At 36.7% G+C, this 19,848-nt stretch overlaps 2 protein-coding genes across 2 annotated transcripts in view; one reads left to right on the top strand and one right to left on the bottom strand.

Annotated features, from left to right (window-relative positions):
• The window catches only part of LOC149413985 (uncharacterized), a 45,450-nt gene extending 29,205 nt beyond the window's left edge, over window positions 1–16,245 (bottom strand). Inside the window, exons 1-3 of the mRNA XM_089643957.1 lie at window positions 16,197–16,245; window positions 15,180–15,211; window positions 14,940–14,948 (exon numbers count right to left, since the gene is read on the bottom strand). Of these exons, the coding sequence (XP_089500083.1) occupies window positions 14,940–14,948; window positions 15,180–15,211; window positions 16,197–16,245 (90 nt within the window). The remainder of the gene's footprint in view (window positions 1–14,939; window positions 14,949–15,179; window positions 15,212–16,196) is intronic.
• Window positions 16,246–16,582: 337 nt separating this feature from the next.
• Window positions 16,583–18,127, top strand: LOC149413984 (uncharacterized). Its single transcript, XM_089643956.1, has 5 exons — window positions 16,583–16,605; window positions 16,765–16,771; window positions 17,030–17,188; window positions 17,281–17,475; window positions 17,895–18,127. The coding sequence occupies exons 1-5, from the start codon at window positions 16,583–16,585 to the stop codon at window positions 18,000–18,002; spliced, it is 492 nt and encodes a 163-aa protein (XP_089500082.1). The 3' UTR covers window positions 18,003–18,127.
• Window positions 18,128–19,848: the final 1,721 nt, after the last annotated feature.

The following is a 19,848-nucleotide window of genomic DNA, read 5'->3' as shown; positions in this document are numbered from 1 at the left end:
ATCAATGGCTTGGGTGGGATTGTCAAGCATCACTTTTAGAGGTCTGGGTTTGTCCGTTTTTTTTATCCCCAGACGAAAGGTTGTGATGTTGGCCTTGGTGATGGTTGAGTTTATGGCCGTTAGTGTATTTGATATTTTTGTCGTGTCATCTGTAATTTTGTCAATTTGAGAGCAGGCCAAGCTTTCAGGAAAGTTGAAAATAATAATGTTTTTCGAACGTTTTTTCCTCTCCTCGAGCTCGTCAGCAGCTTCGCACATTGTTAAATTTGGTAAATATGAAGATTCATGTTGTGAGGTTGATTCTATCAATTTTGAGGAGACCATATGTTCATATGACTTAACCTGTCCCTCGAGAATTCCAACTTTAACACCAACATCCAGCATGGTGCCAGAGAGGTTGGAAAGTTTGTTTAGTAATTTAGTCATCTGATCTTTAGTTAGTTTAAGTGCCGGATCAGTAATATTACTATATAAAGCACTAATTTCCTCCTTAGCCTTGTTGATATATGATAGTGCATCAGTGGTACTCATCTTGCAATTGGATTTTGTATATTAATAATTTATATAAGATGCAGTGACAACCCTGTTCATGCGTTGTCTATGGCGAGAAGTGGGTGGGCGTTTCACTTGTACTCTTCGAAACTTTGATTGTATTAGTATTCTTCCTTCTAATCGGCTTTGTATGTGTGTGTCTAATGGAATCCAGTGACAGTTGAAATTTTAATTAATAATAAAGAATTACCGGTTAGGCAGCTGCAACTGTTGGTACACAATGTTAATTTTTGATTATGGTAAAGTACTCGTGGGTGAAAAACACTACTTTAAGCTCTTAATTTTAATATAATTATTAATTTGTGTGGAGCAAAAATTTACGTGTTGACTGTGACACTTAGTATTGTTACAATTACAATTACATTACCAAAGTAAATGCGATAATCAGTGGATTGATCTCAATCGTTCATGAGCCTAGCAATAAATTCTCTAAGGAAAATATCGTAAAAATAATACCAAAAACAACCGAACTTATGGCTACGATTGCAGAATTGGTAGTCGATTTTGGAGTAATGCAAGGAGAATTAAATTCAATGAAAAATAATACGCAACTCAGCAGGATCAACCCGATTGACATTAATATGGGTGATATTGTCACCGAAATGGAAGATAGGGCCATCAGACCTAACAACGTCATATTATATAACGTTCCCGAGAGCTTGTCTGATGAAAAGGCAGTCATCATTACGGAAGATAGAGACAAAGTTTCTTCGGCTATAAAAGCTATCGACCCGTCATTAGATCTAATCAACGTCAAAGTATTCCGACTGGGTGCCAAGAAAATTGCCAACAAAAATCGTCCAATTAAATTGGAATTTACAAACAATATCGCACCGAGAACTCTCCTACGTAATAGCACCAAATTTAAAGACGGAATCAAAGCAAGTAATGACTTAACCATCCTCCAAAGGAATCAATTGGTGGAGCTTAGAAAGCAGTTATTGTTCCGTCAAGAGAATGGCGAACCAAACCTTACCATAAAGTACATAAACTCCAAACCAACTATTGTTACAACCCTTCCAAAAAACGACACAATGTAAACAAACTGAAGTGCTATTACCAAAATGTCAGAGGCATGAAAACTAAACTTAAGGACTTTAAAATACATGCCCCAACACTGCCACATGACATCCTCATTCTTACGGAAACCTGGCTGGAACCATCCATCAACTCTGCTGAGCTTGGTCTACCCCACCATCATATTTACCGGTCTGACAGAAGTCAACAAACCAGCGCTAAATCTAGAGGCGGTGGCGTCATGATAGCTGTCAACAAAATACATCCTTCAAAACTTCTGAAAACCAAAAATTCTAATGTGGAGCAAGTTTACATTTTACTAAACGGCAAAAATCAAAAAAATATCATAGGCAGTGTTTATATTCCGCCATCATCAGATATAAGTGTATACAAAAGTCATTTCGAGGATATTGAACAACTGTCGTTTAAATTTCCAAATAGTAAAATCACTATCATCGGTGATTACAATTTACCAAAAATCAACTGGGGTACCCGCGACAATTCTACATTATCTCAAAACTCTAGCTTAACTGACACAGAAAAAGAAATAGTTGAATTATGTGATTTCCTTAACCTAGTTCAATTAAACAATGTAAAAAATGACAATAATAGATTACTAGATCTTGTTCTTTGTACCGACTTGTCAACTGCGGTTGAAAAGTCACTCGATTCAGTTCTTCCCCCTGATTCTCATCACCCACCTTTAGATATTACTGTATTATGTAACCCTATAAAATGCCAAATTAAAAACCAGACACAATATCCTAACTTTAATAAAGCCAATTATGTTGCAATACGCGATTATCTATATAACACTGACTGGTCTATACTAGAAGGAGGTAATCTCGATGAGAATATTAAAGCCTTTTACGATCATCTATATAAAACCATAGAAAACTTTGTCCCAATTAGTTATAAACTATCTTCAAATTTCCCTCGCTGGTTTAGCAAGGACCTCATTAACATAGTAATTGAGAAGAAAAAAGCGCATAAAATTTACAAAGAAACAACAAATCTTTCTGATTTTATAATTTTCAGCAAGCTGCGAAAAGATTGTAATAAATTATCAAACATTTGTTATAATAATTACATTAAGAATGTGGAATTTTCGATTGGTAACAATGTAAAACATTTTTTCAACTATTGTAAAGCTCAAAATAACAACAACCTTGGCATACCTGAAACTATGCACTATAAACTGAAAACTTCCTGTAAAATCAAAGATATTGTCAATTTGTTTGCAGATTTTTTTAAGGATGTATATGAAACAGATATCCCTGATGAAGACATTCCAAACTTTGAGTCCGATATAAATTTACAACTATCTCAGATACATATTGAGATTAAAGAAATTGCAGCATGTATCAAACTACTGGAACCTAAATCGTGCTCAGGGCCAGATAAAATTCCCCCCGTATTTCTAAAAAACTGTGGGAGTAGTGTCTCTTACCCTCTGTACCTACTATTTAATCAATCACTTTTAACAGGCAAGTTCCCACAAATATGGAAAAATAGCTTTCTCACTCCTATATTTAAAAGCGGAGACAAGTCTTTAGTTGAAAATTACAGACCAATATGCATACAATCGTCAATACCAAAATTTTTTGAAAAGTTAATTCTCCAAAAAATATGTTCTTGCATAAAATTTAATATCTCATCATTTCAACATGGTTTTATCTCTGGACGATCTACCTTAACTAACCTTACACTGTATTAACATTTTATCTCTGGTGCTCTTGCTAATAGAGAACAAGTTGATTCAATTTACACGGATTTTAGTAAAGCCTTTGATAAGGTTTGCATTAAAATTCTTATAAATAAATTGTCTAAATTAGGAATAAGTGGTAATTTATTATGTTGGATTAAGAATTATTTATCAAAACGTGTACTAACTGTCTGTATTAAAGAACACTTATCTTACGAATTTGAAGCCACTAGTGGTGTGCCTCAGGGTTCGCACCTTGGTCCAATATTGTTTATACTATTCATAAACGATGTCACTTCCATATTCACTGATGTTAACATATTATTATTTGCTGATGACATGAAAATATATAAAATCATAAAAAATATATACGACTGCTTGTCCCTCCAATCCAATTTTATAAAATTCGTAGAATGGTGTACCATTAACAAACTTACACTTAACATAAAAAATGTCAAATCATGAGTTTCTTTAGAATTAAAAACCCTATCAAATATAGTTACTCTTTTAACAATCACAGTTTATTGTCAGTACCTGTAATAAGGGACCTTGGAATAACCTTCGACTCTAAACTACTATTTACCAATCACATTGATATAATAACGGGTAAAGCAATGAAAATTCTGGGCTTCATTGTAAGAATTTGTAAAGATTTTAAAAATATCCAAACATTTAAAATACTATATACAACTCTGGTTAGGAGTCATTTAGAATACAATTCCCCCATATGGAACCCTTTCTACAAAAGCCATGCAAACTCCATTGAAAGAATCCAACGCAAATTTCTCAGATCAATTAATTTCAAATTAGGTATTCCCGCGGTTGACATAAACCTTGAATCTTTATTACAAAAAATGAGACTCTTATCGTTAAAAGATAGAAGAATACTCAATGATCTTATTTTTTTATTTAAAATAAACAATAACTGGTTTGACTCCCCTGAATTGGTCTCATTAATAAATTACCATGTACCTAGTAGACCGACTCGACTCAAAACACCTTTCCACTGTGACAATACTATGACGAACGCAGAACAAAACTCAACCATAAATCGCTTGCATATTTTAGGCAATGAATATGCTAATATTGATCACGCTGCCGGTAATCTGTCTTCATACAAAAGATGCGTTAAACTAAATTTGTTTGCTAGTACCACGTAAATACATCATGTAAACATAATATGCCTACCAGTACTTCTAAAACTATTAATGCACTTGAAATCATAAGTACTTGTAAAATTTATCATATCGGTTAACATAATCCTGGATTTATTACTTTTTATATTTAAATCATTGTCGGTACCTTGAGATAGGTATCTTATTGGTACATTTTATTGTTTTATTTCAATCTTTAAATTTTTATTTTTATTTTTACTTTTTCCTAATAAATTATGGTTTGTACTTTAATACTTTATATTTTAAACTATTCACTTTACAATTTACTTTTATACATTATAGTTTTTATACACTACTTATTACCTTACTTTTTACCTATTTTCTTAAATTTTACTAACATTTATACTGTTATTCTTCATGTTGTTGTACTATTATAAGTATGTCAATTATGTTAATGGCACGTGTTGTGCCGTATATGTGTAAATAAATAAATAAATAAATAAGACAAAGGCCTAGTCATAGTCATATAGTTACAGGCTTAAGACTGGTAACGTAAATAAATCAAGGTAAATATTTGCTGAAGGATTTACAGATGTATTGTAATAATTGATAGTGAGTGATTTTCTTAGGCAAACATAAGTTACCGCTCACATTAAATATTGGAATACCGGTAGGCCTATATATTAGTCTTTGCCTAAAATTAATGTAAATAACACAAAACAGTACATATATATCTTATAAATATAAACAAATCAATGTAGATAAAAAATTGTGGGCAATATTACCTAAGCAATTGGAACCTGATTATATTAAAAAAGTGAATTTGCACATAGACCTACATTTGCTTCATAAAGACTTGTTCAGAGCAGACAATTGAAATCCTTTGAATAAAATCAAAGGCGGCTTTGCGGCCAGCACCTAGGCACTAGGCGCTTCTTGACCGACTCCGATGTTTGCGGCTACATCTGGTCCAGCAGGGGGGTATAACTCCGATACTTTTTTTGGTTTTTGATGACGTCGCTACAGCCCGACCAATGAAAAGCCGTCGTGGTTTGATCTCTCACTCTCTCTAGCATAAGACCCGTGTAACAGAAAGAGAGGCTACATTACACCTCCCCGGAAATGCCTGAAACCATGTGACGGATGTGAATGTGACGCCATCTTGACAGTTGACAGTTCATATTGTTGTTTTGAGTTGTTTGTTATGTGAAAATGTCTGAAGGTAAAGTTATCAAGCCGTGTTGAGTGAAGGGCTGTACTGACAGACAATCGACTCGACATAAATATCCAAAACACGGAAGCTTTGAGGAGCGCAGGTTCGGCGAATGGGCCTGTAGAATCGGCAGAATCGAATTCGTATCTTAACCTATATTCGTTTGTGGCTGCCATTTCTCCATCAGAAACAAAAAACCGAATGGATCATTTCGAAGTTCCGCACTGCCGACTTTAAATCTTCCCGGCATTGGTAGTTATCCGGATTTACGACAATATCGGACCCGTTGTGACGAAAATACAGGTGCAAATCATGTTCCGCCAGGACCCTACATTACAGGACCGTGTGATGTCACCAAAGACCATATTACGTCTTGCGAGATATGAATCCTTCTTACAAAAGGATTAAGGAAGATTATGAAGGTAAACATCTGTTCTATGTTACTTGAAAATATTCGAAAATGTCTTCATCCATTATGCAGATCTTTTAATTCCTTTCCTCGATCTAAAAGATTTTTTTTTTCAGATTCAAGTGTTCCTGTAGGACCCAGCGGTAGTAATTCAGTCGCCACACGAAAAAACGATGCTCCCTTGTGTAAGAATATTTATAGTTTCTTGTTTGATAATCATGTATCACATGTAAGAAAATGTATTATTGTATTATCATGTATTCTATAAATAAATAAATAAATAAAATGTTTTGTGCTCATGAATGCTGTATTCATATTATTTTTTGAATAACTTTATGACTAAAACCTCAAATTGAAATATTTTATCATTTAGAACAATATTAGCGACTCAAATGAATGTTTAATACAACAAAAAGATTCAGTCGCAGACTTGGTTTACATTTAAAATGTGTTTTGTGCTTATAAATTTATTTGTGTTTCTTGTTTCTGTCATATTAGTGAAATAAAATAAAAATACTTCACATGTAACAAAGTTTTTCATTTTTCTGATAAACAGAGAAATGTTAACATTCAATGCTGTCGTAGAAAAGTACAATAATTGTTTGAAAATGTTTTTCCTTTTAAAGTAAAGGAATTCAAATTTCAAGTAGGTAATTTGAAGCTATTTTTACGACGGCCTCGGGACGACAGATTTTCAACTTACAAAGCGCCGTCCTGAGAAAATGTGCCGTAAGGAAAGATACCTTATAGCTCATTTTTGCAGGACCGCACTTTGTGAGTTGGAACCTTGTCGTCCTGAGAGAATTTGTTAACATTTATTTTTAAATTAGTATTTTAGGCTGATGAATGGCAATATGATCTTTCCTAGGTAGGCACCTAGGAAAGATCATATTGTCTATGGCCGCGCCTTTTTTTTATTGTTTCGGCTACCTTGTCTATGAAATCAAAGGCTGTAATGACGTCATCGGTTAAAAAATAGTGGACAAAATTTCCCCCTACAAAAGCTCGGAGTTATCAATCTAGTGATTGGTTTATTTATGTGGTCCAGCTTTGCCGGCAACATGGTGGTCCGCTTGACAACAGGTCTCCAATACTAAATATTTAATTAAACTTGATAAACCAATTCTCCATTGTACAGAAATCACGCTGGCTGACCTTTTCAAGATGGCGGATCGGCTCTTCAAATCACTACGGGCGCTGCTATATGGGAGGTAGGGTGATTGGCGATCTAGTCCACTATGGGTGTTTTATATCATTGATTAATTTACACTCCACGAACGAGCATAGACGAATCAAAAAAAAGGCGAAACCATAGACAATATAATTCTCATTCGAAGTATAACCCATCACCAGCCTAAAAAATTATTTTAAAAATAAAATGTTTGATATGTCGAATTATTCCCTCACAACAAGAAAAATCCATTCAATAAAGTGCTGTTATGCGAACAAAATTAGTTGATTTCTTTTTGAAAGTTTGACACATCTGTCATTGGAACATATAACGTCAATCTGCCAAGCTATAGTACAATCAAATCTCCAATACGCTGTAGAGTCAGCTGGGGAGCTGCATACAAAATAAATCTGCTTCCTGATGAAATTGTGCAAAGTCTAATTATAAAAAATTACGAGATTAACAATACACCCAATTTTCGATGCATTGTTAATGAAGAGTTTAAAGTTTCAAATTTAATGATCTTCGAAAAAATCTAATTATTAAAATAATAAAAGAAAACATAATCACAGTGTTGTAATCTTCTGTGTTTATTAAATTAAAATATAACACTTTTCCTAACTGGTTTTATTGACGATGTACCTATTACAAGAAAGATGACAGCAGTGTACAGAGCATAGATTTTTTTTGGTAGGTGGGAATGGGTACCGCCGCCCTGGGAACCATTTATTGGATGACCAACACCTCTGCCACAGGTCACCCCAAGTGGTTCGCTACGTTTGGTGACTTAGCAGGGGTGCCCGGGTTCATGGGTTAAGGTTTGCCCAGGTCTTGGTGGCGGGTGCGTCGGCCCACCTTCTGCGTGGCGGGCCGGTTGGGAGATGCTGGTTGAGGGAGACCCTTTACAACCGGTTACCGCTGTCCGGGCCGCTCGATAGTACAGGGGCCCGACCCTCAAGCTCACGACTAAGGGTGGGCTGCCCCATCAGCGAGTGAAAAAACCCCGCCACTGCTGTTGTGCCGGTTCGTGACCGGAGGGGACCCAGCAGCAGCGTTTGGGGCGCATTGGATGCCCTCTCCAGCCGGACTCTCCCAGCCTATTGCCTAGCACCGCAGTGGGTAGGCTGGAACCAAACGCTCATCACTCCTGGACAGCCTGAACCCCAGATTCCTACCCACCCCTCATATTGGTGAAGTCATCAAATCGGCGATGGATGGCTTCATACAATCGACTACTAAAGAAACTGGTGTGGGCTCAAAGCCGTGGTTCAGTCGACAATGCTCCGAAGCAGTTCTACGAAAAAACGCGGCTTACCGAGCCTACAACACATCTCGAACGCCCGAAAGCAGATCAGCATACAACAAATCGGCAAAGGAATGCAAGAGAATCATTAATAGGTCAACATTCGAACACGACCTGCAGATCAGCAAAAAGCTGGCTGCCTGCCCGCATGGCAGCAGAGCATTCTGGTCCCTTGCGGGCTCAATAGGTCGGAATTTTTGCAAACCCAGTTTGCCACCTCTTACCAGACCTGACGGCTCACTAGCAAACACCGCCACCGAAAAGGCTAACTTATTAGGAAAATACAATCATTTGCAGAAAATAAACAAGTCGACTGTATATATACAGACTTTTCGAAGGCATTCGACAAAGTATCCCATAAACTACTAATCCAAAAACTATTTGCTCTAGGAATAAGGGATAACATGCTAAAATGGTTTAGTAGCTATTTGTCAAATCGTAAACTGTTCGTTAAAATAAAATCTTGGATGTCGAAAGCTTTCCGGGCTACCAGTGGCCTACCGCAAGGTAGTCACCTTGGCCCGGTTTTGTTCCTCATTTTCATCAATGATATAACCAATTGCTTCAACGATGTCGAGGTATTGCTCTTTGCAGATGACGTCAAACTATACAAGAAAATAACTGATATAAATCATTGCCATATACTACAGTCAAATATTAGTAAGTTTAGAGATTGGTGCGTTCAAAATAATTTATTTTTAAATGTAGTAAAGTGCAAAACCTTGACTTTCTTCAGAAACAAAAATCCTGTTTTATTCGAATATTCCATCAATAACATAGCTTTAGAAAGAGTCACGGAAATGAGAGATCTTAGAATTATTTTGGACGAAAAACTATGTTTCACCAATCATATCCATCAAATTGTGAACAAAGGTATGAAAACACTAGGCTTCGTATTAGGAACAACTAAAAACTTTAATTCTTTGCAAGCCATTAAACTATTATACGTATCTCTAGTAAGAAGTCTAATTGAATATAACTCAGTAGTTTGGTCTCCATCTTATACAATTCACATTAACAACATTGAGCGAATACGAAAAAAAAATTCTACGTTTTATAAATTTTAAATTAAATATCCCTGTCGAAGACTTAAAATACAATTTCTTATTAAATACTCTAAAAATACATACATTAGAAGATAGACGTAAAATAAACGATTTAACGTTCTTATTCAAAATACTTAACTCTAAATTCGACTGTTGTGAACTCCTGCAACTTATAAACATACATACACCCACAGTAACAACACGACAAAATACAATATTCTACAGCAGCACACATAAGCGTAACTACATTGCCCACTCTCCGATACAACGACTTCACACCAAGGGAAATCATTACTTGGGTGATGTTGACATATTCAATACCAACTTGGCAAGTTTTGTGGATCATTTAAAACATTTATTTCAACAATACTCCTAAACACATCATGTAAACCAACAAATAGCTGTAATTGTAAAAGCCCTCTGGGCTAAATAAATAAATAAATAAAAAAAATGTTTGCGGAAAACTCGACCTTCGATGACGGAAGTGCTGTTCCGCCGTCGGTTCCTCACTGCGGCTTCTATATGAAAAAGCTGAGGATCCGGCATCGGGATGTACTCCACGTTATACGGGGGCTCGATGTTAACAAAGCTAGTGGACCTGATGGAATACCTGCCCTGGTATTGCAGAGGTGTGCTGCGGAAATAGTTCCAGTTTTGACAAAGCTCTTCAAAATGTCCCTGAAGTGTGGCACTGTGCCCTCTGGTTGGAAAAAAGCGGTCATTCACCCTATTCCCAAGAAAGGTGACCGCTCCAACCCGGCCAACTACCGCCCCATAGCGATCACATCAGTTCTGTCCAAAGTGATGGAACGTGTGATCAACGACAAACTGCTCACATACCTCGAGAAGAACAAAATTATCAACGACCGTCAATACGGATTCCGGCGGGACCGCTCGTGCGGTGATCTTCTCGCGTATGTGTCGCATGTTTGGGGGCGGTGCCTGGAACGTCACGGTGAGACCCAAACGGTCGCACTAGACATATCCAAGGCCTTTGACCGGGTCTGGCACCGAGGACTTGTCAACAAATTGCCTTCTTACAGACTTCCCGCATCCCTGTGTACGTGGATTGCTGACTTTTTAAGGGATAGGTCGATTCAGGCAGTTGCTGACGGTTTCACCTCATCCTCACACTCTATAAATGCTGGCGTCCCACAGGGATCGGTTCTGTCTCCGACTTTGTTTTTGTTGCACATCAATGACCTTTTGACATGTGCACCGATTCATTGTTACGCGGATGACAGTACAGTTCATGATAGCTTTTTGTTTGACAAGCCTCCAAAGGGCACACAAACTCCAGCGGCTCGGAGGGCTTTGAAGCAGAGAATGAACGGTTATCTCGAGAGTATTTCCTCCTGGGGTAAAAATAATCTCGTCGAATTTAATGTTTCAATGACCCAATCCTGTCTGATTACGTCTAAAAGGGATCTAAATGATAATCTAGTCTCCTTCAACGGAAGCAATCTTCCGAACAGGCCTTCCATTGATATGCTTGGTGTAACTATAAGTGACCAGCTCAGGTATGGGGGCTCCATCGAAGCCAGAGTAAAGCTGGCCTCTCAGAAGCTGGGCGTACTGTACAGGGCCCGCAGATACTTTAATAGTACACAACTGCTGACCCTATACAAATCGCAAGTGCGCCCTACTGTCGAATTTGGCAGCCATCTCTGGTCCGGAGCCCCTAAATATCTGAAAAAAACCCTTGACTCTGTGAAAAAACGGGCGGTCCGTTTGATAGATTCCCCAATCTAAACAAACGGACTGCAATCTTCAGAGCACAGGCGTCAGGTAGGTATGCTGTCCTTGTTCTATCGGTATTACAATGGAAGATGCTCTGAGGAACTAGCGTCATTGATCCCATTTGGCACCGGTGCGTAGTCGGGATACACGCCAAACGCGTGCCCAACATTTGTACACGGTTGACACTTGTCACATGATAACGGGTCGCTTCTACGATTCGTTCTTAAGTTCAACAGCTCGGCTGTGGAACGAACTGCCGGCCTCTGTGTTTCCTCCCTCCTACAATATGGGACTCTTCAAGACCCATGTTCACTCCTTCCTCTCCACAAAAAGACCCTCCACACAGCATCCCCAAAGATGACATAGGCCCTGAGGGAAATTATTTTCTTACGGGCCTTCTGTGTGGAGTTAATATAAAAATAAAAAAAAAAGATAAAAGAAAACCAAATGGGTTGCCACACACAACATGTTGCCAACTTTTAAACTAACATTATTATTACAGAAAATAATGTATGACATTGCATGTTTTAACACCCCCGCTCAATGTAACACATTCTTACATTATCTATATCTATAACTTTTAACTACCTATGTTATAACTGAGAGATTTTACATTAGGCCACATTGAGTAACAAATTTAAACAATAGGTTTTTGTTTAATGACTTAGTAAACATATCAACTATTTGATCCTCAGTCTTAACATACACTAAACATATTTTACATTCCTTAATTAAATCTTTGACAAAATGATAATGTATATCAATATGTTTTAGTCTTTTAACCCCTCCGACTTTTCGCGAACTTGAAGCTAAAATGTCTTTATCGAAATGTCAATTTCACGAAAACGTTGTGTTATTACCGCCTCACAATCAAAGCTCTATAAATGAAACATTACTGAACGGAGCCGAATAGTAAAAACTGTTTTAGAAAAGTTACAAAATAGGCTTTCAAATTGTTGTATCATAAATAAATATTAACATTTGTAAATATTTAAATTTAGAATGGAAACATGAAAAAATTGTAAAAATGACTCACCTGTAATGTTTTATGTAAAAACGATACTAAAATCACGGATAATGTAAAAAAAAAAACACTTATTTCATCGTACAAATGTACAATAAACAATTCTGTCACTTCACTTTTTGACCATTTCATACAAAATATATTTTTAAAAAAATAATTAAACTTGCGAGGCGGGTCGGCACGTCAAACGGCTTTCTTGGCGTCGTTTTACGATTTGGCGGGTAAAATTTGCTTCCACTGTGTAGGTCTTTTTACGGGTTTCTATGGATAACTTTGAATAGAGATGTGAAGCTTCATTCAATACGAATATTCTCCTTTTTGTTTTAGGGATGTCACTAGAAGAATAACGGAGTTATGACGATTTTTGTGGAAACACACGCGTTGACGTGTAAACACGCTTATTGTACTTGACTGCTATCGTTATTTTATCGTGTATATCTGCTTACGTTGCTGACCGGTTATTATTATCAGTATTTGCAACCATTATGGCAGACTGGTTATCACAATATATAGGTACAGGACAAACCTTTATGTTATTAAAGTCTTTCAATAAACTTGACAGCCAACAAGATTCACTAGCCGCCATACTGACTGCAACATACTCTGCCTCGGTTGATGATAAGCTTACGGAACACTGTTTCTTAGAACACCACGATATAATACAATTGGAGAACTTGAAACAGTAGCCAGTGGTAGACTTTCTATCTCGTGTGTCACCACCCTAATCTGCATCACAATGCCCAACAAGCCCATCATCCTTACATTTGAAAATCAGCTTATAATCTAGACTAATCTAGAGTATATTTTATATATCTTAAAATTCTTTTTAAATGAGTCAACAAAACATCACTTGCATTATTTTGGTACCTAATTAATATAGATACAGCTACACAAAGGTAGTGCCTGAGACCGCATACATTACACTTCCAATAATTTTCCTACAAGTATTTTCAATATCCTTGTCAGACTTCTTTGGATTCTAAGATTTTTACATTAAAATTTTGATCAATAGGGGTATACATGGGTTTGCAATTTTCCATGTTAAATCTTTTTAATACATTTTCTAAATAAGATCTTTGACATAATTCAGTTACACCATCTTTCAAATTCTGTTTAACACTGATACCAAGAAAATTTGAAAACAGTCCCAAATCTTTCATCTTAAACGCATTGTGTAATTTTAATTTAAGATCACTTAATTCCTGTTCATTATTACTAAACATCAAGAGGTCATTGACGTACAGTAAGACATAAGTTTGGTTTTCTCCATTACATTTAGTAAACAAACAAGGACCATTCTTTGACTTTACATGCCTGCTTTACTTATTACATGGTTAAATTTTTCATTCCAATATTTATGGGATGTTTTTATCCCATACAATGATTTATTTAGTTTTTCAATATTATCACAACCATTATATGCCCCTTCCGGTAATTTAATAAACACAATTTCCTTTATATCCCCATATAAAAAAGCCCCAGTCACATCCATCTGATGTATTGATAGTTTTAATTTTGTAGCAACTGAAACAAATAATCTAATTGTTGACAATTTGGCAACAGGTGAGTAAATTTCATATAAATCTTTTGTATCATTCTGTTCAAAACCTCTGGCAACCAATCTTGCTTTATATTGAATAATATTATCAATTTTCTTTATTTTGAATACCCAATTACTACTTATAATGTTTTGTTTTTCAGGTACAGCTCAAACTGTCGAAGTATTATTTTCTTTCAGAGTATCCAGTTCTTGTTTTATAGCTTCTTCCCACTGACAGGCATCACTCCTCTGCATAGCTTCTTTATAGGTGCCTGGTTCTGTCTCTGCAGTGTACACATTTTGGCAAGTATAGAATTGTGGCGCCTTTCTGACACGTTTGGTTTGACAAGGAGAAGCTGGCTGTAATGTACTATCACTATCTTCATCACTTGTTTCTTTAGGTTCATATAAGCTGTGTTGCTCATCATCTGACATCTGATTTGTAATGTTTGGATCACTCACAACATCTTCTACTAACTCTTGCTGGTTATTATCGGTTTCATCGTTGTATTCTTCTGTTACAGACTCTAGGTTTAAGCTATTACATTTCCCAATAACAGGTTCCAGAAAAATGACATCCCTCTTTATAAGAACATCATTTTTATCAGGGTAAAAAATTCTATACCCTTTCACATTTTCTCCGTACCCTACCATGATTCCATTTTCTCCTTTAGAATCCCATTTTCTTCGTTTTTCTTTTGGAATATGAACAGGTACGGGCGTACCAAAGATATGTAGGTTACTGAGATCAAAATGTTTGTCTGTCCATAATTCATAGGGTGTTTTTCCTGGTTCATTACTTCTACTGGTTCTGTTGAGAACATAGGCTGCAGTGTTGACTGCTTCTGCCCATAATTTTTTTTTAAGGTTCTTGGCACACAGCATTGACCTTGCTGCTTCTGTTAAGGTTCTTATTTCCCGTTCCTTGCCATTCTGTTGTGGCGTATATGGTACAGAAGTTTGGTATACTATACCCCGGTTTGAGAACAAAGTTGACACAGCTTTATTAATGAATTCTAAGCCGTTGTCACTTCTAAAAGTGATTATTTTGTTACACGTGACATTTTCAGCATTGTTTAGAAAATCTTTAATACAATTAATCACTTCGTCCTTCTTTTTAATAAAATATACAGTTCTATAGTGTAACGGACGTTGTTGACCACATTATTTATTTTTATCAAAATATGTTTTACATTTATAAAATGTGTCTACCCCACGCCACTGAAGAAATCCTCACTCCCCGCCACTGCTCATTTTGTCCCAGTTTCGGCCAAAGCGGCCTGAAAACTTTGACTCCGAAAGGCATCGGTACCGCATCGCGCACCTACCTCTGCCGAGCGGAACGATGTCCAAATTTTTGTACAATGTACAATTTACTAAGAAATATAAATTTATTAAATGTTGCAAATGCCTATTTTTTACTTGTACATCTCCTCGGCGGTAGTTAAATAAACACTATTTGCTATGTGCTACCACTGAGAAGATATTAAAAATGCTGTTTTTGACATATTTGTATAACCATTTTTGTACAATTATTTTTACCTTTTTCGCTTGTACAAAAATCTAGGAACCTCGTAGCATAGTGAATCTTTTCTCTTTCTGAGCGCTATGTTACGGGGAACCTAAGAAAAATACTAACTATTTACAAACTTTTCTTATTTTCTGTCGTATCTTGGCTAAAAAAATAAAAAAAATAACTAAAAATCTAGTTATCAAGGTACACATTCTTATAACTGCTATGTAATTAAACTATGTAATTGTTATTCGGGCGAGCTTGCAAAATCTTTGCAAACTCCCAAAATTAAGCGTCTGCCTTCGGCTATACCACCGGCAAAATGAATATGCTACATTTTGCGGGGGCATATAAACGCATTACTGGCGCGGATATAATCCCCACCACCTTTTGGCTGACAGCACAATGTCGGCTGCGAGTCAAGCTTATTGCATATAAGCGGCAACACAAAAAATATTAAATCAGTTCATCTTTACCACCAAAACAAGCGTTTTATTATCAACAAGTGACTCCTGCCCACCAACTGCCTCACCTCGCCGAGTCTTCTGCTCCATAACCTTCTGGTGTTACCTCATCAAGACCAGCCGGCCCTGCTCAGGAAAACCGCCAACACCAGAAGCGAGCAGAGACGAAAGCACTCCCAGTGCCCAACAATCACCGAGCACTAGGTGCGGGAGGCAGATTGTTCATAAATTTGTACTACTATCATCATCATCGGCCGTATAGGAGCATTTTCATCGGTTGAAGACACGGCTTGGAACCGGCGCCCAAAATCTACAGTCTTGTGCGGTCTCCCGTCCAGTACATATAGCAAGAGTAATCATCTTTTAAAATCAAGAAGTAGGTACCTCGCCCCGCCGACAGATACTGCCTCCATCGGCCCGCAAACATCGGCATGTAACAGTTCACATGTTTTAACAGCTTTTGTCTCAGAGTTCATAAAGGGCAGCCGGTGTGATTTACCCTGTAGACAGCCTTGACACTTCGGCCTTAGCATGAGAATCGATCGAACTTAACGATATCGGATTGCTAAGCGTATCTACCGACCATTTTATAACGACTTCCCTAGCATGAGAATGCTATTGATAACTCTAACGACATCGATAAGGCAATAAATACAAATCGATATACGCTGGCAATACTGGGACGGAATTGTCTATGAATTGAATAGACGTCAAACGTCAGATTTCAAGCGTGACCATTTTAACCGCCGTGTTTGTTTTAATATTTTACGATGTCGCAAGCAATGGTAGCTGGGTAAGTTATTTATTTATCTTTTTATGTGAAAGAATTTCCATTATTATCAAAGACATATACTTACATTCTATTGTGTCAAAATTTTGAAGTTATTTTTACTAATATTTCAATCATACGCAGTATTTTAAGATATTCAAAATGCTGATATTATGATTTCAGGAAGAGAGTAAGGTCGACGACCAGTCAAATGGATTTGCTAACCAGCTATATGGCTGACCATTCGGAGTTCGCCGCTGGAAGGTTTGTGGGACCTCGGGGTTCGGAATTTGGCGGAACAACTGGCAGAATTGGGTCCTGCTAAGTCAGCCGAGCAGTGGAAAACAGTGAGTATTTGTACCTACCTATACAAACTGGTTGCAGCAAACTTTGCTGACCTTCTAATATAATCTATCATCGAGACACTTGATCTCTCTCTCTCGCCAAGCGAGCTGCCCTCACGACTGGAAACACTGCCGAGATACCGGTGTTAACTGACCTGACACAGAAGGTCATCAACATCATCGGCAGAGCCAGTTCTGAGGGCAGCGGACTTCCAGAAAGCTGTATAGGAGAGGGACCTGAACTCATAATGCAGGATGTTGAGGTCACTAATGTCTTAAAATGTTAATATAATATATTCTGTCAAAATTTAGTTGATCTTTCATTATCAATGAAAATTATTTGTGTGTTTTACAGTATTCCGATGAAGTTGGAGAAGGGCCCACAGATTTCCAGACGGCGCAGTTAGCTTCCCCTTCTCGCCCGAGCAAGAAGAGGAAGCTAACTGACAAGCCAGATGTGGGGGTTCGGATGGTGATGGCGCAGGAGGCTAGCAACAAATCATCCAAGGAGCTTGTGGGAGCTATTAATAATTTCTCCAATATTTTTAAGGTATTTCCTATTTCTCTTCGAATAACTCCCAAATACAGCGCTACACGTGTAAGTTGCCAGATTAAAATATAAAGAAATAGCGTCAATTCATGTTTAGGCCACCGCCAACTTATAAGTGTGGCACTGTACTTTTAAATTAGAATTAAATCTTAGTAGAACAAAATAAAATGCCCAGCTTTGACTTATTTCATTTATTTATTGTACTATTCCCAATGTACTATTTTTCCATTTTGCGCGGTGGAGTTTTTATTGTTCTGTTTGTTTAGATATTCTTTGTGTTAAAAAAAATTAATAAACATGTAAAATCCAGCTTGGCGAGAAATTCAAAATGAATAAATTAATTTATAATCTTCCTTTTAGTATGTCGACTACCTATTGTTATTTAAATTAAATTAATGAGTTGTTATTTATCATTTCAGAGTTCAATGGATCGATTTGCTGACATTTTTGAGGTATTTCCTGTTCCTTTTTGTTCCTTTTTGTTCCAATGTAGGTACATACAATACAATGTTTTAAAGTACTATTGAAGTTCTTTTTGTGAAATATTGCATGCAGCGCTTTGCATATATGAATATGTACTTGATTAGTAGCAGTTCTTCAAACTCTCGCAACGTCTCTGTGAGGCGTGAATTGTTTTTTCAATGTAGGTACATACAATACAATGTTTTAAAGTACTATTGAAGTTCTTTTTGTGAAATATTGCATGCAGCGCTTTGCATATATGTATATTTGATTAGAAGCATTTCTTCAAACTCTTGCAATGTCTCTGTGAGGCGTGAATTGTTTTTACAATGTAGGTACATACAATACAATGTTTTAAAGTACTATTGAAGTTCTTTTTGTGAAATATTGCATGCAGCGCTTTGCATATATGAATATGTACTTGATTAGTAGCAGTTCTTCAAACTCTTGCAACGTCTCTGTGAGGCGTGAATTGTTTTTACAATGTAGGTACATACAATACAATGTTTTAAAGTACTATTGAAGTTCTTTTTGTGAAATATTGCATGCAGCGCTTTGCATATATGAATATGTACTTGATTAGTAGCAGTTCTTCAAACTCTTGCAACGTCTCTGTGAGGCGTGAATTGTTTTTACAATGTAGGTACATACAATACAATGTTTTAAAGTACTATTGAAGTTCTTTTTGTGAAATATTGCATGCAGCGCTTTGCATATATGAATATGTACTTGATTAGTAGCAGTTCTTCAAACTCTCGCAACGTCTCTGTGAGGCGTGAATTGTTTTTTCAATGTAGGTACATACAATACAATGTTTTAAAGTACTATTGAAGTTCTTTTTGTGAAATATTGCATGCAGCGCTTTGCATATATGTATATTTGATTAGAAGCATTTCTTCAAACTCTTGCAATGTCTCTGTGAGGCGTGAATTGTTTTTACAATGTAGGTACATACAATACAATGTTTTAAAGTACTATTGAAGTTCTTTTTGTGAAATATTGCATGCAGCGCTTTGCATATATGTATATTTGATTAGTAGCATTTCTTCAAACTCTTGCAATGTCTCTGTGAGGCGTGAATTGTTTTTACAATGTAGGTACATACGATACAATGTTTGAACATGATGAAGCACTATAAGTCAGTTTCCTTGTTTAATATATTATCATTCGTGGGAGAAGTACTTTCGCACTAGTTCGTCTCTCACTCTGCGGGCTGCAACAACCCTGCTGACATTTTCAGGCTGGTGCAGCAGCTCAACCTCTCTTAACTCTACATTATCATTATAATAGTCTGTTAATCTGAAAATAGAGAACAATTTATTAATATTTTGTACTGTTGCCTTACTTTTTTAAATGCATATAGTTCAACAAGGAAACTGACTTATAGTGCTTCATCATGTTGTATAGTATAGCACAAGTAATAATTATTTGACCAGCAGCATCGGGCTCATAATGGAGAACTCTGTCTTTCCTGAGGCAACGGAATATAGCCTTCCATGCCCCAAATAGGCGTTCTACGGAACATCTCGCCTCACAGTGCGCCTTTGTGTATCTGTATTGGGCACTCCCCTCGACTGCATTCAATATTGGTGTCATCAGATAAGGCTCGAGTGTATATCCAGAATCGCCTGATTGAAACAAAACACCCATTATAATAGGTACATATAACTACTAAGTTATGATTTTTTTGCCTTTTTTTAAAATGAGTTGTTGAAATACATACCTAGCAAGAAATATGTCCCAATTCTCTGATTGTATAGTCTGTTCATTTCAGTTTTGACTAAACTATTATTCCAAATGAATTGGTCATGGACAGTACCTGGGAAGCGTGTGTTGATGCTCAATATTTTCGACGTAGCATCGCAGACCTGTTTATCAAACATAAAAAACCTTCAATAAAATTTGAAAACA

This window comes from Hesperophylax consimilis, chromosome 20, assembly GCF_061612785.1.
Source record: "Hesperophylax consimilis isolate HC1 chromosome 20, BYU_Hcon_1.0, whole genome shotgun sequence".
NCBI classification, from domain to species: Eukaryota; Metazoa; Arthropoda; class Insecta; order Trichoptera; family Limnephilidae; genus Hesperophylax; species Hesperophylax consimilis.
The sequence above is the reverse complement of the archived record's forward strand: the minus strand, read 5'-3'. Positions and strand labels throughout refer to the sequence as shown.